Here is a 20492-nt window from a genome sequence, read left to right as displayed (position 1 = left end):
TTATCGATCCCTTTTACTCTTATCGCTGGCGGATACAATATTTCGCGCGATAAAAAGATTACACATTCTTGTCGACCGTACAAAATTATCTACATGCTTCGAATCGCGCGCTTTCTTCAATAACATACGTATATTTACATACGATTTTTCCCTATATTTTTCCTCCGATATATATTTTTGCTATTTTGTAAAACGTTCTTTTATCCGGCACAGGATTTTACGATTTTTTTTTTAAACGCTTACTTTACTCGCTATATCTTTATACGATATCCTCAAACTGTCTTTTTGCCAATGTACATTTTTTACGATTTCTTTGAACATTTTTTTATCGACATTTTTTAAGGTGTTGTTACTGGCTGTGGAAAAACGAAATCGCTTAAATGAATTCACACAGGTCGAACCTGTAGAAATGCAAAAATTCCGGTTATCTATTTATCATTCTACAGGTGATATCGTTTACAAGTATTTTTGCCATTTATACGAATATTTGCATATGCGTGCGCGATGTCTAGCCCGATGAATCGACCATGCGACAGATAAGCGATTAACGCAGCGAGCAAAAAGAGAAGAGGTGGGAGTATATTAGTTTAATGTATCTTATCGGGATCCATTGTCGACAATGTATTGTAATTATGATACGTATTATGCATTACATAAGCGTTTCCACGCGAACAAACGATATACAGTTTGGTTTCTTTGCCGTTGGACTTTCCGATCGGATCCATTGTATTCGTCGTTTTTTCAAGATTGTACAGTTTATTGAATTTGGTTTTTTAACACCATGATCGAAAGTATAGTTGTTGCGCGTCGAAATACCGAGCTGGATCAACAGCGCGAGGTAAATTAGAGGCAATGGGAGTTTCACCGTGCAAAAACTCGGCGCGTTATAATCGCGTTATATCGTAATCGGCGAAAAGATTAAAATACGGCGATTAAAATGGCATTGCGCTCGATTAAATTCTTAATAGGACGCTAAAAGGGCCGAAAGTCGTAAAAACGTGACAGTAAAAAGCGTCTTAATAATTTCGAACATAAACGCAAGTTAAAGGAATATAAACGTGGAGTAAATTGAATATTTATGTGAATTTAAAGTTATCGTTATGTTAATTGCACTGCAGAATTATTAAAGACGGCCATGAGAATAGCATGTTAATTACGATGCAAGTTCCTATTTTAAGAAACAGTCGTTTAGGTTACGTCGATGCCATATGTTATAAAACTCAATTACAACCAAGATTATTGGTAGTAATGTTGTACAATAGAAAGGAAAATCGAGGAACTTTGTGGAAAACAGGCTCGCGTAAGGCGGAATGACGCATCGAGTAAATCGTGTTGAAAGCTTTGGTTCTAAATTTTTTAATAACAGCTACCTTCCAATTAACAATTGTAATATCGCTCTTAAAGAACTTTGCTCTTGTCGTATTCGTCAATGAAATCGGAATTTCATAATGCTAGGAAATTCTATAGTTGCAAAGAGTATTTGCATATCATTCTACTCGTTACGGTATTTGCCGATTAATTTTACTAATTAATTAATATATTCGCGGTCTTTATAAGCGTCCGAATACTTCGATAAATAACCGTATGGTCAACGATATACTTTGCTAATGAAATTGCGAAATTTGCAAAAAGTGAAAGTCAGGCAGATTGACTCGAAGGAGCTTCGTATATTGTGCAACAAGCTAATACGTTCAAAGCGGGAAAAATGAACGATCACGCGAGTCGGCGGCTCTTTTAATGGGACAAATTCTACGAGGAATCGCGTTTCATCGGGGTAAGGGCAACGATGTACGATATTCTGCTCGTAATTCATCGCAAACGAGCGGCAACAAATCTGTGTCACTTTAGAGATCAAAGCGAGAAGTCGAAGTCTTACAACGCGGCCGCTTCTTCTTAAATCGTTTTTGTCGGAACGAGCACCCGGAACAGTTGTAAATAACTGCGTCTAACGCGCGACAACAATTCTAAGCAAAATTACCGGCCCCACGTTTCGCACACGAATGCACGTATCACAGAAAGCGAGAGTAATTTATAATAGCAAAGAAACCACGATAACCCTAAAATCTCGACGTCTTTATCTCTGTGTTATTGAGTGCCGCGTCCACGACATTTACTAATTTCGTTTTGTTCTTTGCTTTCTGAAAAGGACAGGTTTACGACGGCCGGTGTGTTACGTGTCAATTAAACGTTTCTCGAATAACTGCAGAGTATCGCTGCGTTTTATCGTACGTTACGTTTCGGCAGATGAACGTAGAAAGTGGTGTAGCAATGGAAGTTCGTAGATACGACAGACGTGCTTGTTTTGCTACGTTGTTTCATTCTCGCAAGGTGGACCGTGTTTCTTGTAATTAGAAGATCGCGAATACTCGTAGAAATAACTCGTAAAGGGACTTGGTTATTTTCACAAAATGTCAGGACGACACTTTTCGAGTTAATCCCCAGTTTGACAAGAATTCGGATATTAAGAAGATTTGTCGAGGCACGAACGTTTTGAAAAGCAGTATGGATCGCGATAAAATCACGACGATAAATCGTTTTCGATGGAAGCCTGACTTTACAGAAGTAAATAATCGTCGTTACCGTCGTTTTCGTTCTTCTTCGTCGTTCACCACGGTGCCATAAAATATCGTCGACGTATGGAAGTCTGTAGGACCTCTGCCAGCGTCCGTTACATAACCATCGATGGCTGAGAAGCCGAAAGAAAGAGGAGGATGGGAACACATCCTTAGGATTTCAAAGGCTGGATCGCGCACGTGCTCAGCGATCCTAAATATTCGAGTTGGCTCTGTCGCCTGAATATTTCGCAGTTCCACGAAATTTCCCTCGGATTTAGGTCTTCAAATGAACCAGCTTGCTCGATGAAAGACGAAGATACAACGGAGTTGCTGCATTCGTCGAGATACGGGTCTCTCTCTCCCTCTCTCTCTCTCTCACTCTCTTCCTTCGTAAATTTACACACCGTTGAAATCCGGTGCAAACGCGCTATTCGCTGTTTACGAGCGTCGAACGAACTGTTTTCTTCGATGCCTCGTCTCGTTTAAGTGGGTAATCGTTTCTGGGTGAAAACGAGAGACTCGTTCCAAGAAATAATCGCGTTCGAGTTCGTTGCATCCTTGTCGGGCCAGCTTCTATCCGCGAGTTGTGTCCGCTTTCAAAGCGGAGATTGAAGATCGAAGCGCGTTTGATGATCCTCGTAGGTCATCGGCAACTATTTTTGGGCTAGGCTGTGGTACAGCTTGTTTTAAGTGTTTCCTGATACCGAACCGAGTAAATCGGGAATTTGTTAGCGAAGTTCAACGAGTATGATAAATATTGGTTTAGTTCGAGAAGACGTTAGTCGTTGGTTGTAGTAGAAGAGTTTTGGTTGAGAGGTAGTTGAGAAACGAGTGAGAAAAAATAACGAAGAATAACGGAGTGTTAAAGCGAGTGCTATTATTCAACGTGTAGCGTACTATTATCGTTGAAGAATTATCTCACTGGAATGTTATATCGAAAGGAAGATAACGTTAGAGGAATAGAAAAACTAGCTTAAAGTGTATATGTTAAAGAATGGCAAATGGTTGAAGTAAAATATTATTAAAATAATATCTTATATCTTATATAAAATTCATTCTATTTATCTTAGAAAATTGGAATAAAATATTGAACGAGATAGTAATCGATATTTTGTCTATTATTAAACTTATGTGGGTGGTATTCTTTTCAAAAGAGAGATCTATAAATGCATCTGTACGTTGGAATTCGAAGTGTCCATCGAATCTCTCAATGCCAACAAATATCTCTCAATCTGCCATTAAATGTCTGCGCATAGAAGAGGCTTGTTAATCTTTAGTCTGTGAACTTTTAACCACTGCTCGGTATCTATTCACTGTAGTCATCGACGGTAACTTTCCTCGCAATTAGCTTTATCTTAAAGTCGATCACCGACTCGTTCGCTGCGACCAGAGAGACAAACCGCGCGACCTGGAATCCCGCGTCCCTTGCGAATACTATTCTAAGAACGATTTTACGAATAATTTCCTCGTTGTTTCGTTAAAAATGGTTAAATGGCTGCGCGTGACGTTTTTCATTTTTTCAGAAACATCGCGGCTTCGTACACCTGAGCACTTTCGATATCTCTGATTACGAAATAATGTGTTCAACTGTTATGACACAACGGGAAAATCTCGCGACGAATCGTCAAACAAACGCTGCAAGGGAATGCTGCTGTGATTCGTGCACGAATCATCGACGAGAATCGTTGAAAAGTTGACATTTTTGCGAATAATTCAACGAATTTCTGAAAGAAAACTAAAAAGGCAATTTTCCGTTATTCGCGCGAACGTATAGAAGAATTTTCTTCCGCGGAGAAAATTTACGTTGAAATTTTTCAAACGAACATTAACAAAGAATCTTTGCCTTTTTCATTTAAACGAAAGAATTGTCTCTTTAACGCGTTTGAACGTACGTAGTCGTTACGAGGAATTCAAAGAATCGTTTCTCTCCCAAATTTAGAACCATTTTTGCAATTTCGAGTTTGTAGCTTCTTAGAAGTTCTTTGTGAGGAGGTTCGACTCGTTCTTAAGATACAAATTTGCGCCCGTATGTCGAGAACGATTCTCCGAGAAGGGAGAACAGCATGCGGGTTCGAGAGGCATCAATCTCCATTAATTGTTCCTTACCCAACTGTTTCTTCGAAAGATCGGACAACGTGTGGCGATCGTTTAGAAAGGGAATCATGGTCTTCGAAAATTCCACCGTTGCTTTCGAAGCAGGAAAATCCACCAATGACACATCTATTTGTTGCTTTAGGTGCACTACGTGCGCACTTTGTCCCGTGCAAATTATGATGTAACATTAGCGTCTTGCGATTCTTGATACAACTTTTTCTAGGGAATACGATCAAGGTTACATTCTCGACACTGAAGCCGGCATTCTTTGTGTCATCATTTTTCTATAAATTGGAAGTTTTCTATGTGAATTGAATTACAGGCGAAAGAATTTATCGAGCGTTTAACGTTTAGTATTTTAACGATAGATATTTTAGACAATTTGTTACGATATTTATCTTTTATCTAAAGAATTAGGGCTAAAGGAATTTTTCGAACGTTTGCAAACATTTCAAATTTTTGAAAAACTTTTTAATCAAACTACCTTAATAGCCAAAAATACGAAACTTACAGTAGTTACAATAAATCACATAAACTGTCTATATTTTTCCAAAAACAATCGAGTGGAGACTAAAGCATTCTAATCATTTCTACCCTCATTTCGTTCCTTTTCATCTCCACAGAATTTTTCAAGTAGTATCAAGGAATTCTATGGAAAAAATTATCCACGAAAGTAGAAGATCAGAATCGAATCTCTTGAAATAACTTTTAGAAATGTCACGAAGAAATTCAGATTTAGTTATCACGAATTTCTTTCGTTATTCTCTCTCTCTCTCTCTCTCTAGTAACGAAGTCTAATAAATTCCATTCGAAAAGAATTGCCCAAAAAAGTGAAAGATTATTTAATAAGAAATAATAATCTGTTAAGAGCGTCGAATTCTATTTGTATTTCCTTAAATCGAATTTTCTATCGAATAGCATATCGAAGAAGTTATTTCTCAATTTAGCTGGTTTATCTCTATCGAACAAAGTAATAAACCAATCGGTATAATAGTGACAAACGTGCGTGCACGCAGTACAGAAGCACGAAACGTAAATTCGTTTCGGCTCCTCTTTCCTCCTTGCGACGCGATCATAGACAAAGCGCGCGCAAACCGGCAGCGTATGTAAATTATATGGCCAGGCAACGAGCGTGTGGTCGCATTACGGTCGGACAGGAAGCATAAATTTCGTTACGAACGCCAAACATAGTGTGCGAGAAGAGCGTGCGTAGGAAACGCCAGGACCGTTCGGCGTTTTCAGCAATCAACTCGTTCGATTCGTCGAATCGTTTGAAACGTTCGGTTAGATACGTTCGACGATCGCTTTCGTAACTCAATTCGAGCTTCGGTGGTGGTTGGATTAGGTGCTTGAATCACGTTCAAGCCGAAGTACTCTAATTTATGCGTATTTTACCTCTTTGCAGTCGAATTTCTTATATAGAAAAAATTTTGTTCTTTGTTTTTAATTGGGCTCGTAAGTTGTAAGCCTCTGTGGTAAATAGTAGCTTTTCCTATAAGCAATGCAATTTTTTTGACAGCCAAACGTTGGACATACAATGCAAGTTGTTACTGCGAATATCAAAGTTTCGTGTAGTGAAAATATCGCATTGGCAACTAAGTGATTGCGGATTTTGTCATTAGGTGGTATTGAAAAAATCCGCAATCACTTAGTTGCCAACTCAATAGAAGATTTACACGTTCATGCATAGACATTCGCGATTTATTATTATTACTCGTAGTTGGTAAAGTTGAAAAGCGAAGCAAATGATACTAGATATTATGAGAAGAGATATAACAAACGTATATATTCGGCTGTCCCAAAAAATTTCTTTTCTTTTATGAAGAAATAATAGATGCACAATATTTTTTGTTTTATTTTCCAATAGATTCTCAACGCGAGAATTGATTGTAATTTTAATAAATAAATAAATAAAAAAAAAATTTTTCCAATAGAGCAAAATGGACCATACGTAATCCAATAAAATAATATAAAACAGAAAATATTGCGCGTGTATTATTTCCTAATGTATTTATGTAAAATATGCTCTTTTTTTTTTTTTATTTGGTAGACTATTTACAATCAATTCTCATTGAGAATTATAAGTAAATTATGTAAAATATGCTGTATGCTTTTGTACATGGTTCTCAATCATCGTGCGCGATTTAGTAATCTACTGCAGTAAAATATTTTGTATAAAATAGAGTCCTAAGTTTCTTTATGCGTTATCGTATTTTTGCCTTCTTAGGTGTCCTCTGTATCTCGTGTTTTGCTCTTTTTCGTTTAATCATATAGAATACTGGGCGGACGCGAATCGTATGATTTCACCGGCGATTAATCGTAATAAGAAGGAACGTTTTAATTTACAAGGTTGTTTTCTATATGAAACACGATTCTCGCTCTTATCACGGAAAAGGAAAGCACGCTATCGTGACGGATAAAGTGATTTATACTGCCATGCTCGAAAGATTAAATCGCCCTCTGAACGTTCGACCACAAGGCTGCGAATCGATAAAAATAAAGAAAGTGGAATACGTTTCTCCGAATCCTCGACTATTCGTAGAAACAAAGAGTCTAATTTCTTTCTTTATCTTCCCCTTAATTAAAACAACGTTAAGACAGATTTAATTGTCTGGTCACTTAGCATATTTAGCTACACTTAACGTGCAGACTTCGCTAACTTTTCAACATTTGTATATCTCCGGCATGGATTGACGATAGAAATGAAACTTTATGCGAAACCCTGCTGTTCTGTTCAATGTACACGGAAGCATTTCATACTGTATCGCGAATCCCATGTTGTTAGAAACGAAATGGTAATCCATTAAGACAACCTTATTGTTACAACAACATTATAACAACGTTAAAGTTACGTAGATGGTACTGAGCAATGCAAATGAAATAATTTATATGTCGTTTAGGCCGATTAAGTATAAAACTGTGAGTGAAAAAAAGAAATGGTACAAAAATTATAAATTAATCTATTTCATTATAGAATCGACAAATTTCCACTTTGCAATAAAATTCAATTATACTGCAAAGTTTGATGTAATCTATATCTGTATTCTAATCATAATGAGAGACGATAACGTTCAAATTATTCAATAACGTAAAGTAATCGAAAAATAATTGCAAGTGGAATGTTACCTTGGTGCAACCTGTAATGGAGGTTGAGACTATTTCCTGAGGAAGGTCTGCTCGTGGATCGATAAACAGCTTGTAAAAGTAAAACTATAGTCTAGCTTCGTGAGTAACTCATCGTGCCTCCTGGTAAAGTAATTTGCCGTAATTAAAGTCGTATAATTGGGACAGATAGCGTCGTAATATTCCCGTGTCCCTTCGTACAGTGTGTTCCTCGTCGGAATCTGCTTTCTCTCTGTGTGTAACGCTAATTTCAGACCTTTTTTTTTTCCGAACCAGCTCGTTTCGATCTTGATCACCCTCCTTCGATGTTCCGTTTAATTACGGGCTTAATTGTGCGACAGCCAAGCCGTGCCGAAAGGTAAAACGAATCCGCAACGATTTTTCTTTCCGTTCGTCGATAAATTACCAGAGGAAATTGAATTTTTTTCCTTCCCCTTCTTTTTCTGTTATAGCGAAGCGGAAAAAAGGATCTCGCGAGATCTTTTTATCCGGTTCGACGAGAGACAGGGGACTGATATTTGATTCGATATTACAGAGAATTGTTCGAGATTTTAGGTTTCTTCTTATCGGATTTAATTAATTGGAGAAGATTTTCGTTAAGAAAATTTCTATCTTCATTTGCAAAGTAGAAATATTAAGACAGTGAAAGCGAAAAATCGCTCGACACCGTTGACACAACTGGAATTCTAGATTTTCATTGTCAACGCGTAATACCGCGAAAGGCACGTGTATCAAATGACAAAATTATCAAACAAAAGTATATTTCGTAGCCTAGTAGTCTCACGTTCCTTTACTCTTCTCGTCCAAAATAAACCTGATACGCGGATCTGTGGCTTTACAATTTTTTTGGAATCTTTAGAATCTTGACAAAGAGAGGCGCGTGATTATAATTTTTCATGTATCTAACCTTGGAATTTTTAAGATGTTTATTCCGAAGGCTTCGGCGATGTTCGAGCGAAAGAAGTTGGCAAGAAGCAAGTTGGTCGGCCACGAAATTCGTGTCTTTAGAAAGTGATCGTGAGCAACAGTTTGACAAGCGCACAAAGTGCTCGGAGGCATTGACTTTTCGAACTCTTTTCTCCCACGGCGACCTCTCACCTTCGCAACTAGTTGAAATCGCTTGGCCAACGTGTATTGTTCCATCCAACAGGTTCGTGCTTTATCGTCGTTTCCCCTCGTGCATTCTTTTTTTTTACGACGGCCTTGCCTCGAATTTCACTATTCTTTCTATTTCTCGTGAGGTCCGTTAACTCGAAGCCTGGCTGAATGTTTATGAAAATGAGACTCGTAAACCGGTGGAAATTGCCGCTGAACAGAATTTAGACGTTGAAACGTCCATCTCGAGATAGCTATCTCGAGATCGTTCTGTTGCAACGATGAATTCCACTATATAATCCTTTGCCACTTGAATTTTCTTCACTTACGAGATGTGATAATTATAATTTATAATAATAATCGATACGGCCTTTTCAATTTAACCCGTATTTATATGTCTATTATACAGGGTGGTTGGTAACTGGTGGTACAAGCGAAAAGGGGGTGATTCTACGCGAAAAAATTTTTTTTTTAATTTCTTTCAAATTTTTCCATCGAGACGACGATCTACAGTGAGATCCGTTATAACGAGACGCGATACAGTGCACGCGTACCGAGCGAAAATTCAAAGTCGATTTTCTCGAAAACAAAGCCTCGAGCGACAAATTTTTATTCTATATTTTCGACTCCTTTTTTCGCGTAGAATCACCCCCTTTCCGCTTGTACCACCAGTTACCAACCACCCTGTATACTGCCAGGTAGATGATCGCAGGATAATTCTTCTACTTATTCCGCGGTTCTTAATAACATCGTTTGTATTTGTCTAATTATTCTTTTGCTCGCGTGGCTGAAATAATAAACAGCGGTACAAAGTTGTTGTAACGATGTAGCTGTATTCGAGAATCTGTTGAAAGAACCTCTTGGAACGTTAGGTTGGCAAGCGATACTTTGATGATTGGATTAATTGGGCGTGGAAAATTGGAAGTATTACAGTGGCATTCCTAAATTCCCTTGATTCTGATTTATACCTGCTGCAATATCTTCTATTAATCGCAAATACCGCTAATAAAATAGTATCTTTTTACGTTTTCATCGATGTTATCGTTAGTTTATCGAAAGTATCGTAAGTTTAAAGAAGATCGATCATACTGTCTGTTTCTATCGACTTGCAGCCTTTTTATCTGCGTCAGAATACAAATTTTTATCGTTTATAACGCACACGTGGATGCACGTACGATATTGTGCGGTTATACCGTGCAGTTTCGAGAAGAATTTTGTAAAATACAGTGGTCTTTTCTACGTATAAGCTCTCTCAGAGCTTAGCAATGAAAAGCCTGATTTACCAAGACGCTGTTAGGTTTATTATTATAGCAGATGATTCCATCAAAAACAGACTCGTATCTTGTCTGTTGCACGTCACACTGTCTCCTGTTAATGGAACTTCCAAACATTTCGATCTTCTGCTTACTTATTCTCACAGTCTTTCAACGTATCGCGGACTCTTGGACTCTCATACTCTCCGGATTCCAATATTCGCAATTACAAATTTTTACGCTTGCAAGATCACAGATTCCAAGGTTTTTAGGGTCGTTCCCCGGGTCGTAGGTTCAAATTTTTAAATGTCCAAGTAGCTAGCCGGTGTCGCGTGTTCTCCAACCCTTTGATTTTCGAACTTACGCGCTTCTACGCTGCCGAACGTCCAAATTTGTACAATTCTCACGTTCCTATGCTTTCACATCCCTTCGTTACGATCTTTTTCTCTTCCTCGACGTCTTTTTTCCTGGCTGTTTGGAGGCTGGTTTCCACGGTTCCAGGGAATCGAGTCGCTCGTAAACTCGTGGGCTGGTCGCATGTTTCGTAGGAGTTTCATGGGATTTCGATGGATGGAAGGGGTCGTGCCGATGGTCGTCTGTTCTGTCTATCGGCGGTCGGACGCGTATGTTGCAGAAACGACAGCCGTAGGAATTAGGCTGCCCACGCTTATGTCGACGACCGTACCGAAAAAGCACGATAAAAGCTTTCTGGCCAGATGGGCACCGGTTGCGCAAGCTCTCTCGCTCTCTCGTTAGAGACAGATTTCTCAACATCTCTTTCCTCGTCCCGTTCATCTACATACACGAGATCTTCCTTTACAGAGACTTTCGACGAGCCACCATAAGACTTCTTTCGTGTTATCGTTACATCGTGTGCTGGCAATGGTGGAACGCAGAATAATTACGTAATATTGCAAAACGCACTTGGGCGATCGGTATTTATTTAAACACCAAGGATATTCGCACTCCATTTTGGCTTCTTTTCGAAGCAAGTTTATCGTAAGTTTAAGATCGAAGGAAACTGTTGTTATTTCTATAGTCAGAGGTGGGATCACAATAGTTATTATTTTATTGAATGGATAAATTTATTACACCGTTGTGAGCAAAAAAAAATGTTTGTTTATAAAAAACAAAAAGACATCTCAAGCCTATCGATTAAATCTATCGATTGTAACTAGGATCGTCCCCTAGTTACTATTTCTTGTAACTAACGCATCTGCATATAGATGGCGAACACGACAACTCACGTTGTCATTTTCGACAGAAACATTTCGTGCCACGTTAGGACGTAAAGAGAATCTTTTTAATCGTTAACGCTGCAACTGTTTTCACGTGTATTACGCGTGAAAATACAAAACGACCTCGAATTCGCCGTAATTAGTAGACTCTTTATTCGTTGTTCGAATTTCTTTCCCGTCCAAATTAAAAGGCTCGGAACTTGGCGCGTGGAAGTTTCGTCACGCGCGACGGGATTTAGGGTGAGAACCGTGGCACATGTTCGAAGGAAAACGAGTCGACCAGAAGATCGTGGAAAGATTAATTGCCAGCTGGGTCCCGTGCACGCGAAAGACGATCGCGCGTAGCCAGGATTTTCGGCGCGTCTCGCCGCTTTTGAGGCAAAGGGGGGGCACCTTCGATATATATCGTTCCTGGTGTATTTATGACTCGTGCTCGTTACGTGCCGCTTCGATGCATCGTACGCTTTACTTTAAGCTGCGTGGAAAATCATCGATAATACCTGGTTCTCGTCAAAGGCCGCAGAAATTTCTTTCGTCCACGTTTTCTTTGATCTCTATTCGCGAATTTTCCGCGAAACCAGCGTTTATCTTTCCAACATATGACAATTCCCTAAATATTACGCAACAGACCTTGGAATAGGTTGCTAATAGATGGCCCACCATTTGTTCTGCCGCGTTTAGTATAAGTTTAGAAGATAAATAGGTGCACGGCTGTAGAACGTGCACGTTATAGTCTTAATTTATTGGATCTCTCCGAAAGAAGGTTAAGGAAGAAGGTTACAGAAGATGAGAGAACTCAATGGAAAACCATTTATATCTATAACGTAGCAATCGACAGAGATACCATGAAAGGAGCGATTAGAAGGAGGTTAACTGTGAGAATAGTTTTGAGACTTGTCAGATAACGCAGAACTTGAAGACAGACGAGATGCGATTTTAAAGATGAATTAATTAAGAAAAAAAAAAAAAAGAAGAAAAAGAAGGAAAATCGGGGTTATGCAATCGTTGAAACGCAAGAAACAAATTTGCGAGAATATAAATAGGAATGAAAGAAATAATATGGAGAAAGTTAGGTCGTTTAATCCGAATGAAATGTAACAGATAAATATACGAGATGCGAATAAACATCATAAACAAAATAAAAAGGAGGAGTTTCGCTCGTTGAATTTTAATAATTACATTTAATTGCAACTATATCTCTTTTGTAGACGTTGGAAAAAGTGTTCGGCTCTTAAATAATCTCTACAAATGTGGAATAATTAAGAGAAAAGGAGCTGCAGTCTGCTCGAAACTGGCCTGAAATTTGCATACGTTCTTTATACGTGTCTCTCGAACGCTTTCGTGAATTTTTTTTGCCTATAAATATTCTCAAACAGATTTCTGAATATTTTAGCGATATCGGTTACATTTTCAGCATTATTTTTCGAGTTACTATTTTTGACTCTATCTTTCCAATGATCTATCGATATTTATCTTTACAATTGTTTTTCGAAATATCTTTTTCCTGTTCGACGAAGATCTCCGGATTTGAGCCTGTAGCCAGAGATATCGATTCGAGCGGCAGTGGAAGATAATAAATCACGTTCGAGAATGACACGTTCGGATTATCGAAGATTTACTCTGCCTCTATATAACTGGAAGGTTTGGTAGTTTCTAAAAATTTGTCCGCTCGATAATTTTGTGTTTTTCGTTGAAATATTTCCTATCCGTAAATCTTCGTTTTGTATCGTGTTTTTCGGATTACGATAGAAGAAGAAATATCGAATTTTGAGCTGCTCCGTCTACTTCTCTTGTCCCTAAATCTTCCTCGTTAAATCTAATGTACAGAACAGGGAGAACTTATCAACGCGCGCCCTATTTTCTCACCATGTAATATATTCCAAACTGAATCTCGCCATCTTCACTTTAGAACGTGCATGCTCTGTGTACATGCCTCGTCCCTTCAACGAAATGTTCATTTGGAAAACATCTCAAGTAGATCTCCTTTACCGCGTAATCATCCGCACCGCGTAAAGCAAACTTTATCAATTTTTAACATGTACCTTTCCTCTCGAAAGCTCAAGTGTCCTTTTCTTTCGTATTCGTAAATCACTCGCCGTTAAAGAGCCACGGAACTTCTCCAAACACGTGTACCTCCCCAATTTCGCCTCTCGAGCCAAACGACAGTTCCACGAACCATCATCGACGTCGGGATCAATCGCCGTAAACACGTTCGACGACTGGTTATCTTCATCCCAAAGCCTTTCAATTCCCCTCCTTTGTAACGTACCTTGCACGCGAACACGACGAATCCAGAAGACAACAATGACCCATCTGTCCACTACGTGCCCTTCTCCGCGCTCCTCGCTGGCAGCCGAAGATAAAATCGATAAGATTTCTGGTGCAGAAAGAGGGAAAGGCGGCTTGTCCGTGGAAGCTGACGCGCGACAAACGCATAATACACTCGCGGCGCTCTATGAATCGGAAGTGAGCTTATTATTAGGCCACGCTCTGCGAATAGTCCGCACCTTGACGAGACGAAATAATAATGGCGCTTATAAATTCTGTAGCGTTCGAAGCGCGCCTCGACCGGATTCATCGAGGATTTTGATGCATCGCCAGTCGCTTTGGAACTTGGTGCGGAATTTCAAATTTAGAATATTATCATTTCAATTTTCCTCGTTTCGTCGTATTTGTCTGTACATGATTTTGTAGATTTAGAAGCGATGATTTGAATTCGATGGCATTTGGGGACAGAAGCTGAGAGTTGGATTTTAAATAATACGCTTCATGTTATTTGCTTTTATTAAGTATCGTACAGTGTATTTCAGTGTCAACCATCTATTTTGTCGAGTTTTTATCTAACTGTTTGATAATTCTTCGCTTTTGTCAGATTCTCAGATTCGTCAGATATTTGGGTGGCGTTTGGAAAACAGTTGAACGCGATTTATAACGCGGCAAGGATTTAGCGACGATTATTGACGAAAGTCAAATGGCCGGAGGAAGAGTTTTCGAAGAAACTTGCCGCGTGGCAACAATCGAAAGCATTGTCTCCCGAAAACGTTTCGGCGGGAGATCAGCCGAATACCGAGTTGTTCGTGGCATACATCAAAATCAAACGGTTTCTATTTATACGTTTTATAACAGCGTGCAACGGCGACGGCTTCGATCGGACACCTGTTTCCATTCAAACAAACTCGGTTCTTCGATTATTATTTCAATCCGTTGCATCGCCCCTCGAGCTTTACATAAGCGCGCACTGATTACGTATTCGATCGGTGTGTTGCACTCGACCGATTATTTTCAAGAGTTTGCAGAACGATTTTTACTGATCGTTACAGCTTTCCGTTGCATCTTCGGTTCTCGATTTTTTGTTTTTTTTTTTTTTTTTAAACTCTCGATGGAAGTTCGTTCTCGAAGAATCTTCGAACCTTCGAAATAAATCTTCTACGTTCTAATTTCTGAAATTTTTATCATCCGATAGTACGTGATATCTGCCGGACGTAGTTATTTTAAAGTTACAGCTAAATTTCACACTACATATCTATATACGATAGATTTTTGAAAATGGAATGGAATAATAAAACGAGAAAGGAAAGCTCTCCGACAGCTGGAAAATCGTAGAACGAACTTAACAGGAACGAAGATTAATTAGTATCGATTATTTGAAGTAGCATTTCGGTTAAACGAATCGAGTACTTGACGTAATTTAAAGGAATATTTCTATGTCTTTCGTGTCATAATATCGTATTGTGCAGATATTTTTACATCACGAGATAGATTCTTGGAACGCTTGAAACTCTCTTGCAAAAATATATCAGTATAATAATAAAAAAAAAAAAAAAAGGAAGAGAAAATCGTAGAATGTTTTAGTGTCTTCTAATAAATAACTAAACGACAAGGAAAATAAACATTTAGAGAAATATACTCCTCGTTATAATTTTTCTTAACAATTTTCAACGTTGTATATTAAAACGCTAAAGAAGAAAGAAAGAAAAATAACTATGTCTCGGGAAGCACCATTCGGCGAAGATTGTTTTCACATTTATTTAACTCCGATTGGAGTGTAAAAATGGAAAAAGAGATACATACGTAGGTAGAAGTAGTTAATTAATGGAAATTCGGGCTTAACGCGCAGAATGTATCGCTTTGTTTCGCGATTCCACTCGGCCGACTATTTTCGTAGAGCTCAATTTCAAAATCTAAGCGTTCTTCCTCCTTCCGCTTCGTGGCCTCGATTCGCTGGATTCCTCCACATCCTCTCTATCATCTTCCCGTTTAATCGGTGTGAATAAATACGCGAGGGAAAATGACAAGAGGAAATTAGACCCACACACTCGTTTGTCGTTCGTTTGAAATCGTCGTCCTTTGTTTCCTCCATTTCTGGCTTTTATCTTCTCGTTAAAAGAAACACGGCGAATAGTTGGATTCTTAAAAATGAAATCGCTCACCTTCGTCGCAGATCGCAGCTAATTCAAAGTTTTTACGCGTTTATAGGAAATCAGAAGATAACAATCGTACAGATGTATAAAATATCCATACAATGGTTTCTGTAACAGTCGATAGTCGAAACGATCTTCCACCGAGGTTCTACCGTTTCAATCGTGCTCGAAAAAATTACGAACTTCCATAAGAATTCACCATGTAGCTGTCACTTTCTTCTACCTTTCGATCTTTCAAGCTGTTCGACGTGACTTCTGAGTGGCTCGTGTATCCCTGACTCGTTTTCCCGTGGCAGCATATAGGTCAGTGGGTATATACGTTGCTCGGCTGGTTTGGCCACGAACCGACGAATCCGTAGGAGACCAGATCCGGTCCGAGGAAGTGGACTTTTTGGTCGGCGGATGCCAGGCCGAGAAGGCCCGCGAGGACCACTTGGAAGATGGTGGAGTGGCGAAGGAACCGTAGAAGGTTGCGAAGGAGGAGTTGCAAGGGCATTAGGCTCCGAATACGGAACGATAAAATTCTTACGAAACGCCACGTTATTTCCCTCTCTGTTGTTCCATCTTATCGTCTTTCATACTCTCGTGCATCGAACTGGCACTCTCACAAAACGAGAGGCAGAAACGTCGGAGGTAGAGGGAGGATCCTCGTGCGTTGTGGAGAGGAGATTGGGCAACTGGAAACGAGCCGGTGGCCGAAGAATTCGACGCTCGAAAACAAACCTCCGCTGGAGGACGCGTTTCGTTTTAGAGGACACGCCAGACACACGACGCGGAGCCGTCCGCGCGTCAAAATGTATTTTTGACGGCCGTTTGACAAGCTTTTAACGTTCCCCTTCCTGGCCTCCTCTTCTTCTTCGTCCGCCTCCTTTCCGCCTCCACGCAACGATGGATTTTCGCGCGTCCTGCGTGCCGCTTCTGTGCCTCGTTATTTTTGCCAATCGTGTTACGTAAGCGTGTGCGCTGCCTCTGGAAAGGTTACCGGAAAGTGACAGGTTCTGTGGCCGACATAACGAGCAGGAGAACTGAAACTTTTTGAGGATATGCGAGCTGAAACGAGGCGCGAGTACGTTTCGCTTTGCAACTTCCTGCGACGAGGTTTGTAGTGGTTTTTTATTCGCATTTTCTCTGCATCTATGTGATTTTTTTGGGAATATGAAATTTAGTTTAGAAACTGAAACTAAAATCACTTGCTGCGACCAAGTTCCTGCAACTTGACGCGCTGCAGATTCGGAGATCATTTTTTCGTATTTGCGCGTTTCTCGTGTTTCAAGCGTATGCTGTATTTGTCTTACATAGGTTTGGGAATATTTCGCGACTTTTAGAAATTTTTTAATTGATCATTTTCAGCGCGATTCACGACGAATGTCGAGTTAAAATACTCTATCCTATGACAGCTGATCGAAAACTGGTCGCGCTTCAGCTAATCGATAAGGATCTTGAGTTTCCGGTTTCGTTATCAACGTTTCGCGATTCGGTTTGAATTCCTCTTTGTTCCCGCATTGATTCGAGCTCAATAGCCACGCTTTCAAGGACGTATCAATAAACTTCTCGTTCCCCGGAAAGGAGACTGCACAATAAGGGGAATAGAGATCCAGTTAGCTCCAGTAAACCATCGTTGAATCGTCGCTGAACGCGCGTGGAAATATGCTAATTCGTTTCTACAAATTAACCAACTACTATTTTACTTTTCCATGTATCGGCGAGTCACGTTGTTTGTTAAACTCTTAACGTTTACACGTGTAGATGGCGAATATACGTGTTTCTCGAGCATCGCATCGTGAGTTAGATTTTTCCGAAAAGCTCGTAATCGTAAATCGAGTAAAATCGAGTCTTTAATCATTTTTGTGACATTAATTTCGAATAAAAATTAAAAGTCGTTGAACAAATTTCCAGAATAATTCGTATGAAACGTTTGGAAAAATTCATGAAAGAAAATTTCGTAATAATATACAAGAAGTATATGAAAAAAGAATTATGTAGAAAAGAAAAAGTATAACTCGTGTAAAGCTCATTGTATATAAAATTCCACGATACAAAGATAGATTTTGCGTGATATACTTGTTTGTTTCTATATATCATGACAGATAATGGAAATCCTATGTACATTCGACTGTGTTAAATTAATAATAAATTCGATTGTAAAAACCATTCAAGATAATGACAAGTTTCCGTTACCTCTGTTCTTTTCTAATTAATTGGAAGTCCGGGAAAAACCGCAATCAAGGATGTTGCAGTTATCAGGCGTTCGAAATTCTCCCGAGAGTCGTAGAAAGGACGTAACGGGCAAACTGTTGAGATTTCGTTTCATTTTTGCCAAAACTCTCACTTTTTCTCTCTCTCTCTCTCTCTCTGGAAATACATTCGATCAAAGATAAAGCAAACAGAAATGAGAAACAATCGGATCTGACTTTTGTATTTTTATGTTTCGTAGGTATTCTCCTCGTTCCCTTTATTTTTCAATTATTCCATTGAATAATTCCACGAAATTACAAGAAGACCGGCGGACTTGTTTGTCGATCGAGCGTGAGAAAAGATCGCTTTTCTTTTGTTTCCGACGGAAATAATTATTTAAAGAAGTGAGCGGAGTCGTTAACGCCATAAGATCCTGCGATAAGCTCCACGTATACAAGTAACGTTTATTAAAAAGAAGTGCTTCGAATTATTTCACGATTGTTTACGATTTGCAAATAGAGGAAGGAAATTCTGAAATCTGCGTTCCGTCCTTGTTCGTTGTTAATCGTTCGATAGGATCTAGAATCGATACGAAGAATAAATCTTTCCAACGTGATTAACAGATTTTCGAAATGATTTTGCGGATTATGATAAAACCGATATGTATCCATTTCATAGCCATCATTTCTCTAAGCATTCGACAAATTGGTATACTCGTCCACTTCGTCGAAACGTAACGCTATGAGAAACTCGAATGCCATAAAGAGACTTCGTTCGCTTCCAACCAGCTCGAACCATCAAACCGCACATCCGCACTCTTAATCTCTGTTCTTGTTCCAGGTTAAATGGTAATCTAAATCGACCATGTACAACCTGAATCTGAACGTGAACCCTAGTCCGACGGCTGCCGCGGGTCTTCTCGGTGTCGCGGCGGCCGAGGTCACACCAAGGACACCGGAAATCGTAAACTCCCTAATCGCCATGACCAATCCCTTCGAGGGTTACACGAACGAGAGGAGCAGGGACCGTACGGATTCGACTAGTAGCGGTGAGCCGAGCCCACCGAGCGTTCAGCACACCTGTAGTCAGCTCATTAAAGAAGGTAGCCATCCGGTGGTGGCCTTGATAATATATCCTACAGGGTCCTCTCTTGTTGCCGAATTTCTTGCTCTTCTTCTTTTCTTTTACCGTCGAAACTCGCTATATATCCAAGGTTATCCGGGATTCGGTAGCGATTCTGGTTTTCTAGGGACAGTAACCGCGCAGAGAGTCTTGAACTTTCTACGATTGTAATCCTAATAACGGTAATTAATCGTATTTTTAAGGATCTTTAGACATTTCCTTCGTGATGCTACTCGGTTGCTGTGTTCCTCTGGTTTTCAAATTTTGTGCAGATACTCGAGCGAATAGGCTCGAGATAAATTACCCTGCGTTATAAATGGAACGATTTAAAAAATAAGCCGTCAGAAAGGTGCTGCTAGTCAGAAAACGAAAATGAGTTGTTCGCAGTGTTTAAAGCGGAACGATAGATAATGGTAAAAATACAGATAGCGGAAAATTGGAGAAGAATAATTGTCGACAAAGTAGAGAGTCGTATTCGTAAAAACAAAACATTTTCGTTTGATAGATTTTTAGGAATGGCTGGAAAAAAGCAGAAAGATCGAAGGAACGTTCAGACGATCGATATTATTGTCAATACCTAAAGTTCTCAACATTGCAGTGGCTTTTACGTACGATAATGTTGAAAATTTCAAATATTGACAATGATATATTGATCGGTCGAACGATCGTTAGGAATATTTTGGTGAGCGATACTTTATATTCCAAAAGCCTTATATTATCGTTTTTAGTAATGATTTAGGCGATTAACTGGTATTTGAACATCACAGGATTGAAGTTGACGCTGCAAACAAAAAGGAGAGCCAACGGGACCGGGGACGACACGAAAAAGAAGACAAAGAAGGAAGACGGGAGCGCAGACGACGAGGAAGAGGAGGAAGCGAGCAACAACAACAACCGCGGTGGAGTAAGAAACCTTCACATACTGTTCTCGTTAATACGATAAAGCAGTCGTGATGTTGGGCGATCCGCGCTGTAAGTCGCCGTTTCATCGATTTCACGGGTTTTCAAGTCAGACCGGATATGCTCATTCCATCCAGTTCTCTATCAGTTACTGCTCTCATCAAGAACTCAAACGCTACACCATAAAATAAATTACTTTCATACAGTTGTTCTTTATAAATGTATAAGGTACTGTGCAAAACTCTTCGGCTACTTGGTAAACGAAAATGCTCTGCTTTTAGAAATTAAGAAATTGCTTCTTAAGAAATATTTGATTTAAGGATTACGTATTAATAATTCAACCAAAGATATTGATTAATCTGTAGCGTATTAAAATAAAGAAAATATTTAAAGAGATAATCTTAAAACCATAGGTTGTTCTTAACGTCGTTATAACGTGGAAATATTTCCTAGAAATATCAATTGCTATTGCGAGGTCGTTAAATAGCCTAAAGCTTTTGCACATTGCTGTACTAA

General features: G+C 39.3%; 1 protein-coding gene across 2 annotated transcripts in view; it reads left to right on the top strand.

Moving 5' to 3' along the window:
- Positions 1 to 20492, top strand: part of LOC117234188 (activating transcription factor 3) — a 28965-nt gene that overhangs the window by 5242 nt on the left and 3231 nt on the right. Inside the window, exons 2-3 of one of the 2 annotated variants that reach the window (XM_033495172.1) lie at positions 18795 to 19002; positions 19844 to 19980. In XM_033495172.1, coding sequence (XP_033351063.1) covers positions 18819 to 19002; positions 19844 to 19980 — 321 coding nt within the window. In that variant the 5' untranslated portion in view covers positions 18795 to 18818. Of the gene's footprint in view, positions 1 to 18794; positions 19057 to 19843; positions 19981 to 20492 lie in introns of both variants that reach the window. The other variant, XM_033495171.1, reaches the window with a different exon arrangement.

Source organism: Bombus vosnesenskii, unplaced genomic scaffold (assembly GCF_011952255.1).
Source record: "Bombus vosnesenskii isolate JDL3184/JDL3185 unplaced genomic scaffold, Bvos_JDL3184-5_v1.1 scf7180000013302, whole genome shotgun sequence".
Taxonomy (NCBI): Eukaryota; Metazoa; Arthropoda; class Insecta; order Hymenoptera; family Apidae; genus Bombus; species Bombus vosnesenskii.
This window is presented reverse-complemented; position numbering and strand designations above follow the sequence as displayed.